Genomic DNA, 25,865 nt, shown 5'->3' with positions numbered 1-25,865 from the left:
CTTCCCGTTGTCGGTCACCATGGTTCCCATTTTCAGTTGTCGCGGAAAAAGCCATAATTCCATTTCTTGATCAATCACTTTGAGCAGTTCCTCACCCGTGTGACTCCGTTCGCCAAGGCAAACCAGGTAAAGAACAGCGTGACACCGCCGTGCCCTGCACAATTGGTATGCTGGAGGGGCTCTGTGACTTGTCCATGCAGTGGAGGCTGAGGAAATGGTGGAGGATGAGGAGGCAGAGTCGGACATTGTCACAGGGCCAACGGCGTGAGAGCATGGAGGCGGAAGTGCCGTGACCTGGTCAAGTTGCTGGTGTGGCTGTGCAGGAACCACATTCACCCAGTGGGCCGTAAAGGACATGTATTGTCCCTGACCGTAGTTATAGCTCCACACGACGGCGATACTGTGCACTTTGGTACACACCGACAGACTCAAGAACTGGCCCACCTTCTGTTCTACATATTTGGGCAGGGTTGATACTGCCTTTTTTGGAAAATAAATTACGGCATGGGACTCTACACATCGGCTCGGCACAAGCCATCAGTTCTCTGAAAGGTGCAGAGTCCACCACTTGAAAAGGGAGGGACTGCAGCACCAGCAACTTGGACTGGAGCACCTTCAGCTTTTGCGCCGTTGGATGAGTGGGCGTATTCTGTTGTCTCTTGGAAATTGCTTCGGTGAAGGATTGCTGCTAGAATGACTGACGAGAAGTTGAAGGAGCAGGAGCATCTTGGCCAACAGAACATGGGAATGACAGACAGTTCCCTTTGGCTGAGGTGGTAGAGCCTTGGCTGGCTGAAACAGTGAGCGACGTGCCATTGGATGATGCAGCAGTTACTGCAGCAGGCTGGACCACCACATCGGAGCGTCGGTTCTCCTAGGCCGCTTTATGGTGATGCTACATATGTTGACGCAAGGCCATGGTGCCAACATTGGGTCCCTGGCCCTGCTTCACCTTCTGCCCACATAGCTTACATGTGGCCATGTTAACCTCCTCCTGATGCTTGATAAACAAACTGCCACACCACCGAGTAGCTGATTTTCCCCCCAACAGTCTGCACTGACTGACTGCTACTGCCGCAGACTCCAGGAACCCCTGCTCCGCGACCTCCCGGGCAGGTAGGCTGCCACAAAACAGGTGGTCTATCCCGGGCACGTTGGGCTCCAGACTTCCCACTGCTGCCACCCTCCATGCTACGACCTTGCTGGCTCAGCTGCTGCCTCACAGGCAACCTGTCAGCCTCTTCTCCTGGTGATGATGAAGTTCCTGCTGCACCCAGCTCCCAAGTGCGATCGGTTTCTTCATCATGGAGTTTTGTCTGCACAATACTGATGTCACCCTTAAGTTCCTCAACCATGTCTGTTTCAGGAGCCTAAACGCTTGCAAAACCACATCATGGCTGGGCAGTAGCTGCTCACTGTCCTCTAGTTCATCGTCCTCACTGTATAGTGGAGCTGAGCCCACAGCATAAAATATTTCACTGCGTGAGGGAACAGTATAGGACAGAGGGTTGTGTCTGAGGAACCCACCGACTGTTGACTGAGGGGGTGTCGGATGTGTCGGATGTCACTTGGGATGAAGTGGATGACCGAGTTAACCAATCAATGACGGCTGCTGGTTTGCTGGTCGAGACACGACCGCTAGCTGACTCCGGGAGCTCAGACCTCTCGCTGCGACTCCTACTGGCAAGCCCCCACTCTGCTGAGACCTCTGCCTGCGCCTGATGAATTTAGGCCTCTGTCACTCCTCCTGTGCATGGCCTGGCACTTCTCTGCCTGACATACTTGTAGAACAGTGGTGTGCGTATATATTTAACTTTTTTTTTTAGTAATACGCCCCTGTACAGTTGCACCAGAAATAAGCGTAACAATCTAGTGCTTTTATACTTACTGCCCCCTATTAGCTTTAACCAGAAAAAAATTAGAACTGCTGAGTGTGTATATATTTCACTTTTTTTTTTTAAAGTAATATGCCCCAGTACGGTTGCACCATAAATAAGCGTAACAATCTAGTGCTTTTACACTTACTTCCCTCTATGAGCTTTAGCCAGAAAAAACGTAGAACTGCTGAGTGCGTATATAGTATTTCTCACAAAAAGGATTGCAGTAACACATGTTTTGCTATACACGTTTATTCCCTTTGTGTGTATTGTGGAACTAAACCAAAAAAGGGAGGAGAAAAAGGGAAAATTTTACAGAATGTCACACCAAACTCCAAAAACGGGCTGGACAAAATTATTGGCATCCTTTCAAAATTGTGGAAAAATAAGATTGTTTCAAGCATGTGATGCTCCTTTAACCCCTTAACTCCTTGGGGACGGAGCCCATTATAACCCTAAGGACGGGAGCATTTTTTGCAGTTCTGACCACTGTCACTTTAAGCATTAATAACTCTGGGATGCTTTTACTTTTCATTCTGATTCCGAGATTGTTTTTTGTCCATACTTGCATCATTCCCAAATTTGATGAAAAAATTAAAAATTTTGCATTTTTCTAACTTTGAAGCTCTCTGCTTGTAAGGAAAACAGACATTTCAAATAAATGACATATTGATTCACAAATACAATATGTCTACTTTATATTTTCATCATAAAGTTGACATGTTTTTACTTTTGGAAAACATCAGAGGGCTTCAAAGTTCAGCAGCAATTTTCCAATTTATCACAACATTTTCAAAATCGGAATTTTTCAGGGACCAGTTCAGTTTTGAAATGGATTTGAAGGGCCTTCATATAAGAAATACCCGATAAATTACCCCATTATAAAAACTGCACCCCTCAAAGTATTCAAAATGACATTCAGAAAGTTTGTTAACCCTTTAGGTGTTTCACAGGAATAGCAGCAAAGTGAAGGAGAAAATTCAAAATCTTCATTTTTTACACTCGCATTTTCTTGTAGACCCAGTTTTTGAATTTTTACAAGGTGTAATAGGAGAAAAAGCCCCCCAAAATTTGTAACCCAATTTCTCTCGAGTAAGGAAATACCTCATATGTGTATGTCAAGTGTTCGGCGGGCGCAGTAGAGGGCACAGAAGGGAAGGAGCAACAATGGGATTTTGGAGAGTGAATTTTTCTGAAATGGTTTTTGAGGGGCATGTCACATTTAGGAAGCCCCTATGGTGCCAGAACAGCAAAAAAAACACACATGGCATACTATTTTGAAAACTACACCCCTCAAGGCACGTAACAAGGGGTCCAGTGAGCCTTAACACCCCACAGGTGTTTGACGACTTTTCATTAAAGTCGGATGTGTAAATGAAAAAAAATTTCACTAAAGTGCAGTTTTTTTTCCCAAATTTACCATTTTGACAAAGGGTAATGGGAGGAAATGCCCCGCAAAATTTGTAACCCCATCTCTTCTGAGTATGGAAATACCTAATGTTAGGGCGTAAAATGCTCTGCTAGCGAACTACAATGCTCAGAAGAGAAGGAGTCACATTTGGCTTTAGGAAAGCAAATTTAGCTGAAAGGGGCATGTTGCATTTAGAAAACCCCTATGGTGCCAAAACAGCACAAAAAAAACATATGGCATGCTATTTTGGTAACTACACACCTCAAGGCACGTAACAAGGGGTCCAGTGAGCCTTAACACCTCACAGGTGATTGACGAACTTTTGTTAAAGTGGGACATGAAAATGAAAAATTTGATTTTTAACACTGAAATGCTGGTGTTACCCCAAACTTTTCATTTTCACAAGGAGTAATAGGAGAAAATGCCCCACAAAATTTGTAACCCCATTTCTCTCGAGTAAGGAAAAATACCTCATATGTGTATGTTAAGTGCTCTGTGGGTGCACTAGAGGGCTCAGAAAGGAAGGAGCAACATTGGGCTTTTGGAGAGCAAATTTTGCTGAAATGGTTTTTCAGCATTTAGGAAGCCCCCATGATGCCAGAACAGTAAAAAAAAAAAAAAAAAAAAACACATGGCATATTATTTTGGAAACTACACCCCTCACAGAACTTAAGGGGTGCAGTGAGCATTTACACCCCACTGGCATTTGACAGATCATTGCCACAGTGGGCTGTGCAAATGAAAAATTAAATTTTTCATTTTTACGGACGACTGTTCAAAAAATCCAGACACCTGTGGGGCATAAATGCTCATTGTACCCCTTGTTACATTCCGTGAAGGGTGTAGTTTCCAAAATGGGGTCACATGTGGAGGGGGTCCACTGTACTGCCTCCATGGGAGCTTTGTAAACACACACAGCCTTCAATTCCAGCCTAATTCTCTCTCAAAAAGCCCAATGGTGCTCCTTCTCTTCTGAGCATTGTAGTTCGCCTGCAGAACACTTTACTTCCACATATGGGGTATTTATATACCCAGAAGAAATGGGGTTACAAATTTTGGGGGGCTTTTTTCCTATTACCCCTTGTAAAAATGAAAAATTGGGGGTAACGCCAGCATTTCAGGGGAAAAAAACAAATTTTTTATTTTCATGTCCAACTTTAACGAAAATTTGTCAAAGACCTGAAGGGTGTTAAGGCTCACTATACCTCTTGTTACGTTCCGTGAGGGGTGTAGTTTCCAAAATGAGGTCACATGTGGGTGTTTTTTTTTTTGCGTTCATGTCAGAACCGCTGTAACAATCAGCCACCCCTGCGCAAATCACCAATTTAGGCCTCAAATGTACATGGCGCTCTCTCACTCCTGAGCCATGTAGTACGTCTGCAGAGCATTTTACGTACACATATTGGGTATTTCCGTACTCAGAAGAAATTGTGTTACAAATTTTGGGGGCCATTTTCTCCTTTTACCTCTTGTGAAAATGAAAAGTATGGGGCAACACCAGCATGTAAGTGTAAAAATGTTTATTTTTTTTACACTAACATGCTGGTGTAGCCCCAAACTTTACCTTTTCATAGGGGTAAAAGGAGAAAAATCCCCCCAAAATTTGTAGTGCAATTTCTCCCGAGTACGGAAATACCACATATGTGACCCTAAACTGTTGCCTTGAAATATGACAGGGCTCTGAATTGAGAGAGCGCCATGCGCATTTGAGGCCGAAATAAGGAATTTGCAATAGGGGTGGACCCGGTTACCTACAGTAAAACCCTACAGCAGTGTTTCCCAAACAGGGGGCCTCCAGCTGTTGTAAGACTTCCAGCCTGCCAGGACAGTCTATGTCTGTCTGGCAATACTGGGAGTTGTGATTTTGCAACAGCTGGAGGCTCCGTTTAGGAAACACTGCCGTATGAGACGTTTTTCAATTTTATTGGGAGGGGGGGGGACGTGTAAGGGGGTGTATATGTAGTGTTTTACTTTTTATTATTTGTTAGCGTGGTGTAGTGTTTTTAGGGTACATTCACACAGGCGGGGTTCACAGTAAGTTTTCCGTTGGGAGTTTGAGCTGCGGTGGAAATTTGCCGCAGCTCAAACTTGTAAAAGGAAACCCACTGTAAACCCGCTCTTCGTCCCCAAAGACTTAAGGACTTAGCGTTTTTCTGTTTTTGCGCTTTCATTTTTTCCTCCTTACCTCATAACCCTATCATAACCCTTTAAATTTTGCACCTAAAAATCCATATGATGGCTTATTTTTTGCACCACCTATTCTACTTTGTAATGACATCAGTCATTTAACCCAATAATCTACGGCAAAACGGAAAAAAAATAATCTTACGAGAAAATTGGAGAAAAAAGCAGTTTTGTAACTTTTGGGGGTTTCCATTTCTACGCAGTAAATTTTTCAGTAAAAATTACACCTTATCTTTATTCTGTAGGTCCATACGATTAAAATGATGCCCCACTTATATAGATTTGATTCTGTCGTACTTCTGGAAAAAAATCATAACTACATGCAGGAAAATGTATTCGTTTAAAATTGTCATTTTCTGACCCCTATAACTTCTTTATTTTTCCGAGTATGGGGCGATATGAGGGCTAATTTTTGAATTGATGGGACTTTTTGATCGCTTTTTATTCATTTTTTCATGATATAAAAAGTGACCAAAAATACGTTAAATACTAGGGAATGGGTTAAATGATCTTTATTCACTTTTTTCACTTTTTTTTTTCAGTGTTATAGCCCTCTCTATGCCTGGATCTAAGGCACTGAGCAGTCATTCGGCAATCGGACACCAGTAGGCAAGGTAAGGGACCCTCCTCGTGTCATGGTGGAGGGTTCTGTACCAGTTTAGCAAATGAATTTCAATGCGGATCCATAAAGTAGGTGGATAATGGGTGTAAATGAACGAAGTCTCTTCAGAGAAGAACTCTCCGATAAACGCTGTATAACCGCAGCTGTAGTGTGAACTGGATATAACTTACAAAGGCTCAATCACAGTCACCAAACGCGTTTCGGGGTTCAAAGCACATTAGTAGTACCCCTTCTTCAGTGGTGTATATGGTGTATGATATACACCTATGAAGAAGGGGTACTACTAATGTGCTTTGAACCCCGAAATGCGTTTGGTTACTGTGCTTGAGCCTTTGTAAGTTATATCCAGTTCACACTACAGCTGCGGTTATACAGCATTTATCGGAGAGTTCCTCTCTGGAGAGACTTTGTTCATTTACCACCCATTATCCACCTACTTTATGGATCCGCAGTGAAATCCATTTGCTAAACCGGTGCAGAACCCTCCACCATTGGAATAATACTTCTATCTGCATGTACCAACTATCTACATTCAACGTTATCCAGTGCTTATCAGCCTCCCGCACAAGGTCAGCTGACCTGCCATCAGCTGACCTCTGATGTCAGACGCCAAGGGACAGCTCGCCAGTGAGAGCGGCTGCACCTCTTGCGACCATCACGCCGCCCCGGCTAGAGCGCATCTGACCATCTTCCATCTGCTTACCAGCGGTGCGGTGAGTGGCACAACTGTGCCAGCCATTATATTTCTTTTGCAGACAACTTGAATGTGGAGTGGAAAAACCAGTGACAGCGATCCAGCTTCAATATTCATTATACAAACTGATTTGTATGCTATACCTGTTACAGGATACTATTATATTACAGGACACTTTTTCAGGACAATTCTAGGATATATATTTATTTTACAGGATACAACTCTACCATCTACAGGACTGCCATTTATATCATTTACAGGATATTTTTGAACATTTATTGTACAGAAGGTTTCTTTGATCAGTAAGCATATTAAGCAGATTTTCTTTCCAGGAGGAACGTTCCTATTTTTTCATTGTGTATACCAGATACACTATCACTCTGATAAGTGTAGCACTATATGCAACAGTTACATATAGTGTATCACTATATGGCTGGCAGCCATATTAGATACATTGTAATTGAGAGCATTATCATTACCATTCATGTTCGCTCTGTAGTGTAACACTCAATTGCTTCTATATATTTTATTGTATCTTTTAACCATTTGTGCGCTACCGTAGGGCCCTGCGGGAACGCATTATTTAATATCTCATAATAAACAACACATTATTTATTATATCCTTCTTTTTCTCTATTATTGTCACCAGACATCCACCATTTAATCTTTTTGATATTGAGCTGAGGACTAATACTCTATTTTTGCCAGATTTGTAAACTACTTCTATTAAAAAATCTTAATCCTTCTAGTACTGATTAGCTGCTGAATACTGCAGAGGGAATTCTTTTCTTTTTGGAACACATAGCTCTCTGCTCACATCATGACCACAGTGCTCTCTTCTGGCATCTCTGTCCATTTTAGGAACTGTCCAGAGCAGCATATGTTTGCTATGGGTATTTTCTTCTACTCTGGACAATTCTTAAAATGGACAGAGATGTCAGCAGAGAGCACTGTGGTCATGTCAGCAGAGAGCTCCGTGTTCCAAAAGTTTAACTTTCTGGCACCAGTTGATTTAAAAAAAAAAAAAAGTTTTCCACTGGAGTAGCCCTTTAACCCTGTAACGACACAGGACGTATATTTACGTCCTGCGCTGGCTCCCGCGATATGAAGCGGGTTCGCGCTGCCCCGCATCACATCGCGTCGGTCCCGGCGCTCATCAACATCCGGGACCCGTGGCTAATACCACACATCGCCGATCGCGGCGATGTGCGGTATTAACCCTTTAGAAGCGGCGGTCAAAGCTGACCACCGCTGACCACCGCTTCTTAAGCGAAAGTGAAAGTATCCCGGCTAGTCAGTCGGGCTGTTCGGGACCGCCGCGGTGAAATCGCTGCATCCCGAACAGCTTGCAGGACACCGGGAGGGCTCTTACCTGCCTCCTCGGTGTCCGATCGACGAATGACTGCTCCGTGCCTGAGATCCGGGCAGGAGCAGTCAAGCGCCGATAACGCTGATCACAGGCGTGTTAATACACGCCAGTGATCAGCATAGGAGATCAGTGTGTGCAGTGTTATAGGTCCCTATGGGACCTATAACACTGCAAAAAAAAAGTTACAAAAAAGTGTTAATAAAGGTCATTTTACCCTAATAAAAGTTTGAATCACCCCCCTTTTCCCATAAAAAAAATAACAGTGTAAATAAAAATAAACATATGTGGTATCGCTGCGTGCATAAATGTCCGAACTATAAAAATATATCATTAATTAAACCGCACGGTCAATGGCGTACGCGCAAAAAAATTCCAAAGTCCAAAAAAGCGTATTTTGGTCACTTTTTATACCATTAAAAAATGAATAAAAAGTGATCAAAAAGTCCGATCAAAACAAAAATCATACCGATAAAAACTTCAGTGCGCAAAAAATGAGCCCTCATACCGCCATGTACGTGGAAAAATAAAAAAGTTATAGGGGTCAGAAGAGGACATTTTTAAACGTATACATTTTCCTGCATGTAGTTATGATTTTTTCCAGAAGTACGACAAAATCAAACCTATATAAGTAGGGTATCATTTTAACCATATGGACCTACAGAATAATGATCATGTGTCATTTTTACCGTAATATGTACTGCGTAGAAACGGAAGCCCCCAAAAGTTACAAAATGGCATTTTTTCTTCGATTTTGTCGCACAATTATTTTTTTTTCCATTTTGTCGTGAATTTTTGGGTAAAATGACTGATGTCACTGCAAAGTAGAATTGGTGACGCAAAAAATAAACCATAATATGGATTTTTAGGTGGAAAATTGAAAGGGTTATGATTTTTAAAAGGTAAGGAGGAAAAAACGAAAGTGCAAAAACGGAAAAATCCTGAGTCCTTAAGGGGTTAAAGGGTTAAACTCATCTGGGGCAAGTAACAGGTGTGGGCAATATAAAAATCACACATGAAAGCAGATAAAAAGGAGAGAAGTTCACTTAGTCTTTGCATTGTGTGTCTGTGTGTGCCAGACTAAGCATGGACAACAGAAAGAGGAGAAGAGAACTGTCTGAGGACTTGAGAACCAAAATTGTGGAAAAATATCAAAAATCTCAAGGTTACAAGTCCATCTCCAGAGATCTAGATTTGCCTTCGTCCCCAGTGCGCAACATTATCAAGAAGTTTGCAACCCATGGCACTGTAGCTAATCTCCCTGGGTGTGGACGGAAGAGAAAAATTGATAAAAGGTGTCAACGCAGGATGGTCCGAATGGTGGATAAGCAGTCCCAAACAAGTTCCAAAGATATTCAAGCTATCCTGCAGGCTCAGGGAGCATCAGTGTCAGTGCGAACTATCCATCAACATTTAAATGAAATAAAACACTATGGCAGGAGACCCAGGAGGACTCCACTGCTGACACAGAGACATAAAAAAGCAAGACTACATTTTGCCAAAGTTGACTTGAGTAAGCAAAAATCCTTCCGGGAAAAAATCTTGTGGAAAGATAAGACCAAGATAGAGCTTTTTGGTAAAGCACATCATTCTACTGTTTACGGAAAACAGAATGAGGCCTGCAAAGAAAAGAACACAGTACCTACAGTGAAATATGGTGGAGGTTCAATGATGTTTTGGGGTTGTTTTGCTGCCTCTGGCACTGGGTACCTTGAATGTGTGCAAGACATCATGAAATCTGAGGATTACCAAAGGATTTTGGGTCACACTGTACAGCCCAGTGTCAGAAAGCTGGGTTTGCATCCAAGATCTTGGGTCTTCCAGCAGGACAATGACCCCAAACATACGTCAAAAAGCACCCAGAAATGGATGGCAACAAAGCGCTGGAGAGTTCTGAAGTGGCAGCAATGAGTGCAGATCTAAATCCCATTGAACACCTGTGGAGAGATCTTAAAATTGCTGTTGGGAAAAGGTGCCCTTCCAATAAGAGAGACCTGGAGCAGTTTGCAAAGGAAGAAGCTTATTGATGGTTATAGGAAGCCACTGATTTCAGTAGTTTTTTCCAAAGGGTGTGCAAAAAAATATTAAGTTAATGGTGCCAATAATTTTGTCCAGCCTATTTTTGGAGTTTGGTGTGACATTATGTCCAATTTGCTTTTTTCCTCCCTTTTTTGGTTTAGTTCCAATATACACAAAGGGAATAAACATGTGTATAGAAAACATGTGTTACTGCAATCCTTTTCTGTAAGAAATACTTCATTTTCTTGAAAAATTTCAGGGGTGCCAACATTTATGGCCATGACTGTATATATTTCACTTTTTTTAGAGTAATATGCCCCAGTACGGTAACACCAGAAATAAGCGTAACAATCTAGTGTGGAAGTTTTTTAGTGCTTTTACTCTTACTGCCCCCTATTAGCTTTAACCAGAAAAAACATAAAACTGCAGTGCGTATATTTTTCACTTTTTTACAGTAATACACCCCAGTACGGTTGCAACAGAAAAAAGCGTACTCTCTCTCTCTGAACTCTGCCTGCCTGCACCATGGTTGCTTGCAGTCTTTGAATGGGGAGTCACAGTGCTTCCTGTGATGATCTCAATTGGCAGACTATGAAATGACTTTTAAACTCTCCCTCCCAGTGATGCGGGCTTGAGGTCAGTGCCGGCGTTAGGGCGGGGGCAACCTAGGCAATTGCCTGGTGCCCCCATTTCCAAAGGGGCCCCGTGTCAGGAGCCTACTTCATCTTCCAAATGGCTCCTGTCACTGTGATCCAGCAGTACCAGGAAGCCAGTGGCAGCCAGAGTCAGTTCAGGGACATTACAGGGTAAGTGTTACAGTAAAAAAAAAAAATTACAATACATACACTAATACACACACACTATAACCTAGGTGTCCAATCTGTGTCCCTCCAGCTTGTTTGTAAAACTACAATTACCAGCATGCCCAAACAGTCCTTGGCTGTCTGGGCATGCTGGGATTTGTAGTTTTGCAATAGCTGGAGGTCTACAGACTGGTCACCTTGGATGTAAGGGTGGATTCACATGCTGGTAACTAGCAGCGGGTTTCCCGCTGTGGAAAATCCGCTGGGAGTTACGCTACCATTCGTTTCAATGGGTCTGCCAACAGTCTGCAAATCTGCCACTATTGCAGACTGACTGCAGACCCATTGAAATGAAAGGTAGTGTAACTCGCAGTAGATTTCCCACAGCAGGAAACCCGCTGCTAGTTACCAGCATGTGAACGCACCCTGATACATGTAATAAAATGTCTTAATTACCCCTGATAGTAGTTCCAGTTCCACATATTAATGGCCTATCCCCAGGATAGGCCATCAATATCTGATTGGTGGGGTGCTGAAACTGATCAGCTGTTTTGCGGAGCTGCCGCAGCTGGATCTACACTGTGAACGGGTCCGGAAACAAATGGCCCCATTCACTGTGTAGTGGCCGTGCTGAGTTACTGTAGCTCTGCTCTGTATACAGTGAATGGGAGCAGAGCTGCAGTAACTCAGCACAGGCACTACACAGTGATTGGGGCCATTTGTTTCCGGCCCCGTTCACAGCGCAGATCCAGCTGCGGCAGCTCCGCAAAACAGCTGATCGGTTTCAGCATTAAATGCGCCTATATTTTTGGTAGAATATTAAAAAATTTGGGGCCCCCTTTTTAGGTTTGCCCAGGGCAACACTTTGTCTAAAACCGGCCCTGCCTTAGGCCAATGGATTTCCCCTGTGCTGATCTCTCTGTATTGTCAGTAACAGTAAAGCTGATTAGTGACCACACAGGGCCTGCTCTCTCTCTAGCCAGAACAAATGCAGGCTTGAGATGAATGGATTCGCCGCTAGACAGATCTCTATTGTCAGTAACAGTCTCTGCTCTCTCAGTAAAATGCACGTCTTTGGTAATGGCTGCAGAATATATAGGGCTGGCTGGCTGCTGATAGGCTGCATGTCTCTATGTGATTCAGGGTGATCCTGCCTACCCGCCTTTCCAGAGTTCCTTGCCCCATGTCCTTACACATGTAGCCACCATTTTAGTCCCCTGGCCCGTACAAAATGTAGTAAATGAAGCAATTCGTTACCACGAACCGCGAGGAAATTCAGATTCATTCCAAATAGAATTTTTCATTAAATTTGGAATGAATTCGACTTCGTCAGCTTCGATTCGCCCATCTCTAGTGTTGACCTAAATATGAGTCTAGTAAACACCACAAAAAGGTACTCATCCAGGTCGGAAGTTGGGACATCTGGTGCCTCAGAGGAACATGGTTGTCTAAAAGTAAAGTTATCTCTTTTTTTTTAAATTTGTTTTCAAATAAAGAAATTCAACAATAAGAATCATATAGTTACAAAGTTACATAGTTCTTAAAGGAGTACTCTGCCCCTAGACATGTTATCCCCTATCCAAAGGATCTCCCTGCTGCACCCGGGGTTCATTGAGAGCATCAGGTGTAGTGCTGGAGGCTATAGACTTGCATTGAGGGGGCATGGCCATGACGTTACGAGCGAGACGTGACTGTGACGTCACGAGCCTCCTCCCCGCATCGCCAGTCATCCGGCACGGAGCGAAGTTCGCTCTCTGCACCTGATGTCTGGGGGGCCGCAGCTGAGACCGCGGGGGTTCCGCCACTGGAAACATCCGACATCTTATCCCCTATCCTTTGCATTGGGATAAGATGTCTTGGGGTGGAGTACCCCTTTAAGGTTGAAAAAAGACCAGACTCCATCAAGTTCAACCTATAACCTTATTTTGTCCCTCCTGTGTTGATCCAGAAGAAGGCAAAAAAAAAAAACCCTTATGAGGCTGATGCCAATTGCCCCATACTAGGGGGAAAAAAATCCAATAGGGCATCAGAATAAATTCCTGGATCAACAGTCTATCCCTATAAATCTATTATCCATAATTTGTAATGTTATTACTCTCCAGAAACACATCCAAGCCTCTTTTGAACTCTTTTATTGTGTTTACCATGACCACTTCCTCTGGCAGAGTTCCATAGTCTCACTGCTCTTACAATAAAGAACCCCCGTCTGTGGTGTTGTAGAAACCTTCTTTCCTCCAGATGTAGAGGATGTTCCCTTGTAATAGATACAGTCCTGGGTATGAATAGATCATGGGAAAGATCTCTGTACTGCCCCTGATTAACTTATACATAGTTATTAGGTTGCCCTTGAGCCATTTTGTAAACTATTTAACCCTAATTCTGATAATCTTTCTGGATACTGTAGTCCTCCCATTCCCCCTATTACTCTGGTTGCCCGTCTTTGAACCCTCTCCAGCTCCACTATTTCTTGTACACAGGTGGCCAATACTATACACAGTATTCCATGTGTGGTCTGACTAGTGATTTGTACAGTGGTAGAATTATTTCCTTGTCGTGGGCATATATGCTCCTATTGATGCACCCCATTATTTTATTTGCCCTGCAGCAGCTGCCTGACACTGGTCACGACAGGTAAATTTACTGTTAACTAAAACTCCTAAGCCCTTTTCCATGTCAGTTTTTCCCAGTGTTTTCCCATTTAATACATAATCCCAGCCTGGATTTTTCCTCCCAATGTGCATACCTTTCATCACATTTATCAATATTGAACCTTATATGTCACTTCTCAGCCCAAGCCTACAATCTATCCAGGTCATAGTGCACTGTCCTCTATTGTGTTAACCACTTTACAGAGCTTGATAACACTCAGTATGTACCATTAAAAACTACCCCCAGCGATGCACCCTGGTCCAATCTTGAGCTCACTTTCTCGTAAAAGCTGATCAGGTTAGTTTGACAGGACCGATCCGTCATAAACCCATGCTGATATGGAGTCAGACATTTATTTTCATTCAGATACTCCAAAATAGCATCTCTAGAAAAAACCTCAGTTAACATACAACTGAGGTTAAACTAACAGGCCTCTAATTCCTGGGGTCACTTTTGGTCCCCTTTTTGAAAATTGGCACATTTGCTATGCGCCAGTCCTGAACACAGACCCTGTACCTATAGAGTCCTTGAATATTAGATATAGCGGTTTGTCTATATTCCATTACTTAACTCCTATTACTTAACTCGAAGAGGTGAATGCCATCTGGACCTGGTGATTTGTCTATTTTGATTTTGCACTTGGGCGTTTATCTTATCCTGCTGCATTTAACCTGGCATTTTATTTTTCTCCGTCAGCACAGTGGAGAAGAATGTGTTTCATATATTTGCTTTTCCTTATCCCCTTCTATAACTTCTCCCTCATCACTTTTTAAAGGGCCAACACTTTAATTTTTACTATTTATACAGCTAAATAACATTTTTGGGTTAGTTTTACTCTCTTTCACAATGAGTCTTTCTGTCTCCACTTTTGCTCCTTATATCTGATTTTTAAATATTTTTTTTTTTTCTCAATAGCTTTTTAGTGCTTCTTCACTACCTTCCTGTTTTAGTAGCTTAAAGGGGTACTCCGGTGGAAACCTTTTTTCTTTTAAATCAACTGGTGGCAGAAAGTTAAACATATTTGTAAATTGCTTCTATTAAAAAATCTTAATCCTTCCAGTACTTATTAGCTGCTGAATGCTACAGAGGAAATTCCTTTCTTTTTGGAACACTGATGACATCACGAGCACAGTGCTCTCTGCCGACATCTCTGTCCATTTTAGCAACCATGCATAGAACTGTGCTCGTGATGTCATTAGAGAGCATTCCAAAAAGAAAAGAATTTCCTCTGTAGTATTCAGAAGCTAATAAGTTCAGGAAGGATTAAGATTTTTTAATAGAAGTAATTTACAAATATGTTTAACTTTCTGCCACAAAAAGGTTTTCACCGGAGTACCCCTTTAAATGCTTTTTTGTCATTTATTGCCCCATTTACATTTTTATTCATCCACATTGGTTTTCTCTTGTTCCTGACTCTTTTATTCCCATACAGTATGTATTCACATTAGTTACTCTATCAGGTCTGTTGGTTAATATTAAGTCCAGTAGGGCACCCCCTCTGGTTGGGCCCTGCACCATTTGGAACAGAAAATTGTCTTTAGCTATAGTCAGAAACCTGTCTCCTTTATGAGATTCACAGGTCTCAGTCTCCCATTTTATATCAGGATAGTTAAAGCCCTCCATTATTATCACATCATTCTGATTTGCTGCCATGTTTATTTGCCTCAGTAATTAATCTTCTGCCTCTTCCATTATATTTGGTGGTTTATAGCAAACCCCTATCATAATTTTTTCATTTTTATCTCCATATAATTCTACCCATAATGACTCCATTCCCTCCCGTATATCCTCCCGCACACTGGACTTTACATAAAGACAAACTCCTCCCCCTTTAATTTTTTCCCATCCTTTCTGGTTGTGTGTGGTATTAGTTTGGCTCCATTCACCTCAATGGAACTGAGCAGCGATACCACACACAACATGTGGACAGAGGCGGTGCTGTTTCTGAAAGAATTTAGCTCTGTGTCTCTTTCCCTGGATAACGCCTTTAAAAGTCCTATGAATGTTTACAGTATCACACAGTTTTGCATACACCATGACTAGTAACATTAAGTAGTTACTGTTTTTATTGTATATAGTACACTGTAGTATTTAAAAAACTGAAGTGTACTGTCATTCTGTGTCCTTTTACATCTTGCCTATAGCAGAATGTAATATGTAATATGGCAGCCACTCCCTTCTGCCATGGGGTGGGATAAGGGGGGTGGGTTGGATTGATTATCTATAATTATATATTTGTAAGGAGAGGTGCTCTGTCCGACCAAAGCCAGTAGTAATAACAAGATGGGTAGGTATTAGGCTAGGTTTCCACTTGTTTTTTTTTTGTACACCTAAAAAAACGCCAGCAAAAACTGCCACAGGTTTTTCCTGAGTTTTGGCAGTTTTTCTGGCGTTTTTCCTGGTGTGTGGAAACAGCCAAATTTTTACCCTGTGGCAGTTTTCTCACTGTCTTCTGGTACCACTCTGTGGGTCGGATGCTGAGAGCCCAGTCCACAGAGTGTAAGGAGGTGAAGAGGGATGTACAGTATCACTACTCACCTCCCCCGGCCGTATAGTATACAGGGGTGCATAGTGTACCCGTGTATACTATACAGGAACCGGGAATCCTGTCACCAGACTGACAGGACTCCCTGCTCCTATAGCCCCTTTGTGTGGTATACACTATACACAGCTATCTATAGATAGCTGTATATAGTGTATACAGAACAGGAGGTCCACTTACCTCCCTCGTTTCTGTCCCAGCCGGTCCGTGTAGCTCCGCCCTCTGGTGATGATGTCATTAACGGTGGAGCTACAGACGGGATCCAGGCTAGTAAGTCTGAAGCTCTGTTAACATTGTCCATTTTGGATAATGGGAACAGACCCTTCTGCCAGTGTCTACCCAGACAGGGAGACTCCAGCTGTTGCTAAACTACAACTCCCAACTGCCAAAGTCTTTCTGGCCATGCTGGTAGTTGTAGTTTTGCACCAATTGGAGGCTGCGGAGAGTGCAAAAAATGTCCTAACCTATTTTTTTATGTTTTTTTCCCTTCTCGTTTCAGATGCGTGTATGCAGAGGATTATGGCGGATTCGATGGATTATGACGGATGAACTGGATTTTTTTTATTTTAATAAAATGGTTAATGAGGGCTGTGGGGGAGTGTTTTTTAAAATAAAATAATTTTTCCAATGTGTTGTGTTTTTTTTTTATAGAATATTCAGGCTTAGTAATGGAGGCTGTCTAATAGACGGAATCCATTACTAAGCCGGGGCTTAGTGTTAGCCCCAAAAACAGCTGGCGCTAACCCCCAATTATTACCCTGGTACCCACCGCCACAGGGGTGCCGGGAAGAGCCGGTACCAACAGGCCCGGAGCATCATAAATGGTGCTCCTGTGCCTAGACAGTAACAGGCTGGCGTTATTTAGGCTGGGGAGGGCCAGTAACAATGGTCCTCGCCCACCCTGGTAATGTCGGGCTGTTGCTGCTTTGTTGGTATCTGGCTGATGCTTAAAATAGGGGGAACCCTATGCATTTTTTTTTTTTTTTTTTATTTATGGAAAAAAAACGCATAGGGTTCCCCGTATATTCAGTATCAGCCAGATACCAACAATGCAGCAACAGCCTGACATTACCAGGGTGGGCGAGGACCATTGTTACTGGCCCTCCCCAGCCTAAATAATGCCAGCCTGTTACTGCCTAGGCCCAGGAGTGCCATTTTTGACTCTCCGAACCTGTTGGTACCGACTCTTCCCGGTACCCCTGTGGTGGTGGGTACCTGGGTAAAAATTGATGGTTAGTGCTAGCTGTTTTTGGGGCTAATGCTAAGCCCCAGCTTAGTAATGGATTCCGTCTATTAGACAGCCTCCATTACTAAGCCTGAAAATTCAATTTAAAAAAAACACAACACATTGGAAAAATTATTTTATTTAAAAAAAACTCTCCCACAGCCCTCGTTAACCATTTTATTAAAATTTAAAAAATCCAGTTAATCTGTCGTAATCCATCGAATCCGTTGTAATCCTCTGCATACACAGATCTGAAATGAGAAGAAAAAAAACACAAAAAAATGGGTTAGGACATTTTTTGCGCTCTCCGCAGGGGAGAGCGCCCATACTTCAATGTCTTCCCAAACAGGGAGCCTCCAATTGGTGCAAAACTACAATTCCCAGCATGCCCAGATAGCCTTTGGCTGTCTGGGCATGCTGGGAGTTGCAGTTTAGCAACAGCTGGAGTCTCCATGTCTGGGTAGACAATGGCAGAAGGGTCTGTTCACATTATCCGAATCGGACAATGTTAACAGAGCTTCAGACTTACTAGCCTGGATCCCGTCTGTAGCTCCCCGTCATCACTAGGGGTGGAGCTACACGGACCGGCGGGACTGGACGGAGGTAAGGGGACTTCTTCATCTTCTGTATACACTATATACAGCTATCTATTGATAGCTGTATATAGTGTATACTGCCCAAAGGGTTAACCTACACTGTCCAGCAGTGTAAGTTAACTCTTTCCTTGCTGGCCTAGCTTAGCGCACAGCTCAGCAAGGGGTTAAGTGAGCCAGCAATGTGAATACTGTATACACATTGCAGGCTCACTGTTAGTTCCTGCTGGGCATCAGCTGTTCACCCGGCTCTGTAGCCTTGAGAACAGCTGATCCCGACAGTCACTTCAGGAGGATCGCAGCGGGTGTCAGGAGGAGTGACATCAGCTTTGATCTGTCCCTTACTGCAGGTACTACTACTCCCAACGTGGAGCACACTCTGCTCCATGCTGGGAGCTGTAGTACCTGCATTAATAGACAGATCACAGGGAGTGTAACTCCTGACACCTGCTGAGATCCTCCTTTATAATGTATAGATGGGGCTGCTCTTCTATGGTCCCCTGCACTGACGTATATATATACACATATTCCTATTTCCCACAGAGTTGTGATTGGCTGGAACCGTCTGACCGACCAATCACAGCTCTCTGTGGGAAATATGAATAAGTGTATATATACGGTAGTGCAGGGGACCATAGAAGAGCGGCCGCATCTATAAATTATACAGAAGGATCGCAACGGACCCCGGCGATCTTTCAATTAGTACAGGTACTACTACTCCTATCATGGAACAGTGTGTTCTATGCTGGGAGTAGTAGTACTACCTAAAAAATATAAAAAAAATAAAAAGTAAAAAACACACACACTACATTTTTATTATTTTCGGCTACATTTTTAGTGCCCTACCCGCCCACATAAATTGATCCCTGTTTAAAAATTTATTAAAATTTTGTTATAAAAAAAGATACATTTCATTAAATACATTTCATTTATGGTACCCTGCTAAATTTTTATAAAAAAGGCATCTCCATCACTTTTTTGGATCGCTAAAGTCCAAAAGAGAATAAAAACCGCCTGAAAAAACGCCAAAGTTAAAACCCACATGGCGTTTTTCTTGGTGTTTTCTCACTCCCATAGACTTCTATAGGAGAAAAACGCCAAGATTTTCCCGAAGAAACGCCAAAGTCTCGACAAGAGGTCGTTTTTTTAAAAACTGCCAAGGAGCCCAAAAATGACAAAAGGATTAAAAAAACGCTAAACTGAAAAACGCCAAGTGGATTTGGCATTTTGCAGTTCCCTATTGACTTGCAGCTAACATCTGGGCGCAGCGTTTTTTCACAAAAAAAACGCCATGCGGCAGAATGGGCATTTTTATTGGCATTTTTGTAAAAGAAAAAAAACAAAAAAACAAGTGGAAACCTAGCCTTATTGTCTTTTTTTTTTCTCTTTTTTTTTTCCTTTCTCTCTTCCTTGTTTGTTTGTTTTACTTTGTGTTTTTTTATGGCTCTCCTCCCTCGCTCCTCTTTTCTCCAAGCTGGAACGAAAATTGAGCGCTTGAGAGTCCTTGCACTGGATTAAGTGAATAAATTAAATTTGAGTAGCTCCCCCTATTAAAAAAAAAAAAAAAGAGAGACAGAAAGGAAAAAAAAAAGGAAAAATATAGTTTGAAATGCCCTCCCCGAAATTGTTGATCCTGGAGGGTGCGTAATAAACGCATCAGCAGTGGAGGACAAGTAGTCAGGGAGGAGTGGGGCATGAAGGCACAGTGCTTCTTGCTGGCAAGGGGAGGAAACTGATACTAAATTTAAAAAAAGGAGGAAAAATAAATAATAATAATAATAATAATAGGAGGATTGAAGGATGATATGTATGGTAGAGACCAAGAGAGCGCGAGTAGGTGAGAGGGAGAAAATGAGTAATGTGGTTGGGTCTGGATGGAAAGTTGGATCCAGAGGGGGCGCAAGAGCCAAATGTTTATTTTTATTTTTGGGGGTTTTTAGCGATAGGAAGGTCTATATACGGGGGGGGGAGGAAGAGGGGGAGGTAGCATCAGATAAAGAAAAAGGAATATTCAGTGGGGAGGGTCAGACAGGGCACTGGAACTGGATTGGAGAAATGTACAGGGGGAGGGGGAAAAAGGATAATTCTTTTGGAATATTGATAATAGATAAAGAAAAATGGAAACTGATTTTAAATGAAATGTATAATTGTTGCTGAAATAAAAATAATTTAAAAATAAATAAATAAATATGGCAGCCACACAGGCCTCCTTGACAATCATCTAGCACTGTAATTATGCCGGGGGACAGCAATCGGAAGACACAACAGGTTTGGAATGTATTATCTAATAATACCTTAACAAAATTCACACCATGGATTTGTTGCAGATTTTCAGTGTGGATTATGCCAAATAAATTTAAGGGTATATATTTAAGGGTATATATTTACGCGTACAGTATCCTGCACATATATGAAATAGAGAGTTTAATGATAACTTGATAACTGAACACAGCTTCAAATCTGTAGCTTTAACGCCTGCAAATCAGATGTGCACAGCATACTGTACGTGTAAATAGACTTTAAAAATCCAAAGTTTGGATTTTGATGCATGAACTCTATACATATAATAAATAATGTGACATCAACATAACAGATTAGGAGAATAAAATAAAACAATTCTAGATATGTAAGGCCAATAGATATATAATAGATATCAAATGCTGCAAAGTAACTTACCTCTGTTACTATAGATGACCCAGTAGTGTCATAATCCCAACCATTTGTACAACTGGTAAAAGTGATGTTGCTGTAACCAGATTTAGTAAGATTCCTTAATGGGTCGATGCAACTCAGGGATGTCCTGTTCCAGTCAATATCATATTGAAGACATTGACTGGTCTGAGTGGAGTCATCCAGCAGTGGAACAGTATAATTTATCTGCTCTTCAAGGCTCCAACCACATTTGTCCTTTAAGTCTTCAACCACAGGATTACTGCACCTAAATTCAGGCACAAAGCCTAGAAACACAATGCCTACGTATATTGGGGTGAACACAGCAGAAATGAGGCACATGAGAATGAACATCTGTCTTTGGAACAAACCAAACTGTCCTATGTCTTCTAAAATATCATCAAAAGATGTCATTTTTTGAATGTATAACAGATTGACTGTAAGTGAAGAGGATCCCAGTTTTACCAACTGTGATCTGAAGTAAAAGCTTCTGTAAAATATCTGGTATCTGTAAATCTGTTATTATCAAGTGTCACCTTATCTATTGCTCTGCCTTTCACACACTTTTCTTTAGACTACATGCTAATCCAGCAAGGAGGTGCTTGGCACAGTTAAAGTATTTTAGGATTTATAAGTCACTAAATTACGGAATTTAGCCAAGTTGCAGAGTACAAATGCACATGAAAATTATTTATTTGAGGATATAGGAGAACATTGTGCCTGTAAACACATATAACCTATCTGGTATATATACTGTATATAGTATATACTGAAAATAGACTATGATATTCATCCACTAGAGGTATCTGTGTGCCCAGAAGCCATATAGCAGGTTTGGGAAACTGTTCAACATTCTTCCCATTAGGAGGTTACTGTTGTGCTACAGTCCATTTTTTACTGACTGTACTGTAAGAAGGTTTATGTATGTGTGAGGACTGCATTTGTTTTATTTTAGCATAGTCCTTCAGCAGACTCCTGTTGATTGGGGGGGGGAAGATATATGGGAACATAGGATCTTTCCCAAGCAGCCACAATTCCCATCAGTTATAAGAGTAGCACAGATCACAGGGATAAGAATGAGTGACAGGGCAGGACAGGTGACTTTTGTACATTTCATTTTATAGGGTGCACTTAAGGGTCCACTATGATTTTATGGGAATCCCTGTTAGTGCAGGCTAATTTATATGATAAACCAAACCTCTAAGCGGGAAAACATGTTGGCTGAGCTGCTGTGCATTTTAGAGGATGCTATGTGTATGTTGAAGAAGGCCACAGTCAGATATCTCTGGAACTTTACATTGCAAGGGTTGTACAGAAAGGGTTAAATAGGATTACAATCAATGTGTCTGTGAGTAGCCTTTTTTTGTGTGTTTGTGTGTTTTTTGGCTTATGTGTAAATTTATAAAAACTGCGCACAGACTTTGATCAATTTTGCACAAATGAAAAATCACCTCGAAACTTTAGGTGGTATAAATTTGCGTTTTTTTATGTTTGCACAATATTTTGTTTTTGCTGTGCAATTTGGGGGGAGTGGCTCCCTCTGTAGCCGTGCATCCCCTCTCCTATTTCACAGGAGGTGGTTTGGATTGATAGTGGATCCAACATGTCACCCAGTCAGAGGCTATATGCCCAGCAGAGGTGAGTGTTATGAGTGTTAGGCTCAATATTTGTGTTAGGGTCCACCTATATGAGGCCACCTCCGCGTGGTGGATGGGGGACATGTTTTGATCAAAAAGTGTGCTAAGAGCCTCCATTTTGTTGACCAAGTGTGTTGCTGCCATTTTCTTTTTTGACATGTTTTGTACTTGCCACAGCAGCGTGGACCTGTGTATTGGGTATAGGTGCTGGCTACATTTTTGTTTTTGCTGCACAATATTGTTGCCCATTTTTAAAAAGACAAAGTCAAAAGATCTCATTCACTGCATAGTCAAGAATGTATTTCACAGTCACTTTTGCCAAAGTTGTCTATTTTGAAATTGCGCTAAATTTTTGCGCACAAATTTCCGCCAATAAAATATCTCCCCATATATGAACAGTACATAGTAGTCAACTGCTGGATGTGGCTTTGGTAGTAAGTGTAGATCCAGGAGATGGTCGGATGTTACTTCAGTGGTGTACGAAGGACTGGGATGTGTTTATACAACTTATATTACAGAGTAAGTGGGTTGTATGGGAAACAAAAGTACTAGCCTAGGAGCAGACGAAGGCTAGGTTTTATGGAAAACTGTAACTGCGGTTTTTGAACCAAAGCCAGAAGTGTATCCAAATGGAATGGCAACTATAAAGGAAGGACTTATACTTTTTCTACCTACTGGATCCACTTCTGACTTCTTCCAAAAAACACCAGAGAAAAACCTATGTGGAATCCTACCCTTAAGGGTCTAAATATGTATAGATACATGTCCCCACATTACAAAGGAAGACAGGCAACCAGCGAATTATGTTTTTTTAACCAACTTAAAAGATGCAATAATCTAATTATTGAGCCTGTTTTATAGGGCATTATGCCTGTTTGACCAATACTTGCCTTGTGTAATACAGCCCTTACATGCCACTTTAGTCTTCAAGTTATATCCACTCATTTGTGATTGTTAGGTACTTTTACATGTTAATATTATTGTCCGCAATAAAAAAGTAGAAAGGATCTAGGCTGAGATTTATCAAAACCTGTAAAGAGGAAAAGTTGTTGAGTTGCCCAAAGCAACCAATCAGATCGCTTCTCTCAGTTTTAAGGAAGCCTGTGAAAAATTTCCTCCGGACAGGTTTTAATAAATTCCCCCCCCTAGCTTCTACGGAGCAGCAGTGGTTTCTTTATTAGAAAGTTGCATGAAATGATGAAGAGCATATTCCACGCTGGAAACATGTCAGGTATAAACAGCTACTAATGTACGGGTTTTCATTAAAATTTCTATTGAAGAAAAAACACTGCTCTGTAGAAGCGGGACCATTTCTACTTATGCATTCTATGGGGCCCATGTGCCTAGGAGGGATCTTTGCATGCTTGAAGGGTGGAACCCTTGGATGAGCTGGTTTTCCTAGTATATATTAATTTTATTGTTAACTTTTCTTGAACTAGAAAAAAGAAAGTGACAAAATGTGAATATCCAAGAATTAACCAAGCAAATCATTTTTATTTAATCAGTGTAGGTCAGAGTTAATATTTGAGCAAGTCATATATGTCACATCTTGACTGCAACATAAGCAGCAATAGTGTACAGTCATGGCCATAATTGTTGGATCCCCTGAACTTTTCTAGAACATTAAGTATTTCTCACAGAACAGGATTGCAGTAACACATGTTTTGCTATACACGTTTATTCCCTTTGTGTGTATTGGAACAAAACCCAAAAAGGGAAGGGAAAAAAAGCAAATTGGACATAATGTCTCACCAAACTCCAAAAATGGGCTGGACAAAATTATTGGCACCGTTAACTTAATATTTTGTTTGCAGAACCTTTGGAAAAAATAACTGAAATCAGTCGCTTCATATAACCATCAATAAGCTTCTTACACCTCTCAGACGGAATGTTGGACCATTCTTGCTTTGCAAACTGCTCCAGGTCTCTCTTATTGGAAGGACTCCTTTTCCCAACAGCAATTTTAAGATCTCTCCACAGGTGTTCAATGGGATTTAGATCTGGACTCATTTCTGGCCACTTCAGAACTCTCCAGCGCTTTGTTGCCATCCATTTCTGGGTGCTTTTTGACGTATGATTGGGGTCATCATCCTGCTGGAAGACCTAAGATCTCGGACACAAACCCAGCTTTCTGGCACTGGGCTGTACAGTGCCACCCAAAATTCGTTGGTAATCCTCAGACTTCATGAGGCCTTGCACACATTCAAGGCACCCAGTGCCAGAGGCAGCAAATCAACCCCAAAACATAATTGAACCTCCACCATATTTCACTGTAGGTACTGTGTTCTTTTCTTTGTAGGCCTCATTTAGTTTTTTGTAAACAGTAGAATGATGTGCTCTATCTTGGTCATATCTGTCAACAAGATGTTTTCCCAGAAGGATTTTGGTTTACTCAAGTTCATTTTGGCAAAATGTAGTCTTGCTTTTTTATGTTTCTGTGTCAGCAGTGGGGTCCTCCTGGGTCTCCTGCCATAGCGTTTCATTTCATTTGAATGTTTACGGATAGTTCGCGCTGACACTGATGCTCCTGAGCCTGCAGGACAGCTTGAATATCTTTGGAACTTGTTTGGGGCTGCTTATCCACCATCCAGACGATCCTGTGTTGACACCTCTTCCGTCCACACCCAGGGAGATTGTCCACAGTTTGCAACCCATGGCACTGTAGCCAAAGGCAAATCTAGATCTCTGGAGATAACCTTGAGATTGTTGATATTTTTCCACAATTTTGGTTCTCAAGTCCTCAGACAGTTCTCTTTTCCTCTTTCTATTTTCCATGCTTAGTGTGGCACACACAAACACACAATGCAAAGAGTAAGTGAACTTCTCTCCTTTTTATCTGCTTTAGGTGTGATTTTTCTATTGCCCACACCTGTTACTTGCCCCAGGTGAGTTTAAAAGAGCATCACATGCGTGAAACAATCTTATTTTTTCACAATTTTGAAAGGGTGCCAATAATTTTGTCCAGCCTATTTTTGGGGTTTGCTTTTTTTTTTCCTTCCTTTTTTGGTTTAGTTCCAATACACACAAAGGGAATAAACATGTGTATAGCAAAACATGTGTTACTGCAATCCTTTTCTATGAGAAATACTTCACTTTCTAGAAAAATTTCAGGGGTGCCAACATTTACGGCCATGACTGTATAATCTAACTCCTACGTATTGGCATGGTGTACAATAGGGTTCCTGATGCTAGGGATCATCGGGAAGTGTATTGAGAATCAGACGTAAAATATTCTAAAGTTAATGCTTACTGGAAAAGCCTTTTAATACTCACAAACATGCATCACTTTAACCCCTTTCCGCTATAGGACATATGCACACGTTTGCGCGCTGGGACGTATGCATACGTCCTAGCGATCTCTTGCACTGCCGCGGGCAGCAGAGGAGATTGGCAGCGGGGCTTGGCTGTCAATCACAGCCATAGTCCCGCTGCAGCTGCCAGGGCCACGACGCACCGGTCCCGGCAGCATAAACCTCATAGATGCCGTGATCAATCCTGATCACGCATCTGTGGTGTTGACAGGGTGAGCGCACTAAGCTCATTACCTCCTGTCTGCCTGCTACAGAAGCCTGT

At 41.9% G+C, this 25,865-nt stretch overlaps 1 protein-coding gene across 1 annotated transcript in view; it reads right to left on the bottom strand.

Annotated features, from left to right (window-relative positions):
* SLC22A2 (solute carrier family 22 member 2) overlaps positions 1-21,185 on the bottom strand; it is a 130,046-nt gene extending 108,861 nt beyond the window's left edge. The window contains exon 1 of the mRNA XM_056567240.1: positions 20,662-21,185. Coding sequence (XP_056423215.1) covers positions 20,662-21,069 — 408 coding nt within the window. The 5' untranslated portion in view covers positions 21,070-21,185. The remainder of the gene's footprint in view (positions 1-20,661) is intronic.
* Between the last annotated feature and the right edge of the window lie 4,680 nt (positions 21,186-25,865).

This window comes from Hyla sarda, chromosome 3, assembly GCF_029499605.1.
Source record: "Hyla sarda isolate aHylSar1 chromosome 3, aHylSar1.hap1, whole genome shotgun sequence".
In the NCBI taxonomy this organism is placed as follows: domain Eukaryota; kingdom Metazoa; phylum Chordata; class Amphibia; order Anura; family Hylidae; genus Hyla; species Hyla sarda.
This window is presented reverse-complemented; position numbering and strand designations above follow the sequence as displayed.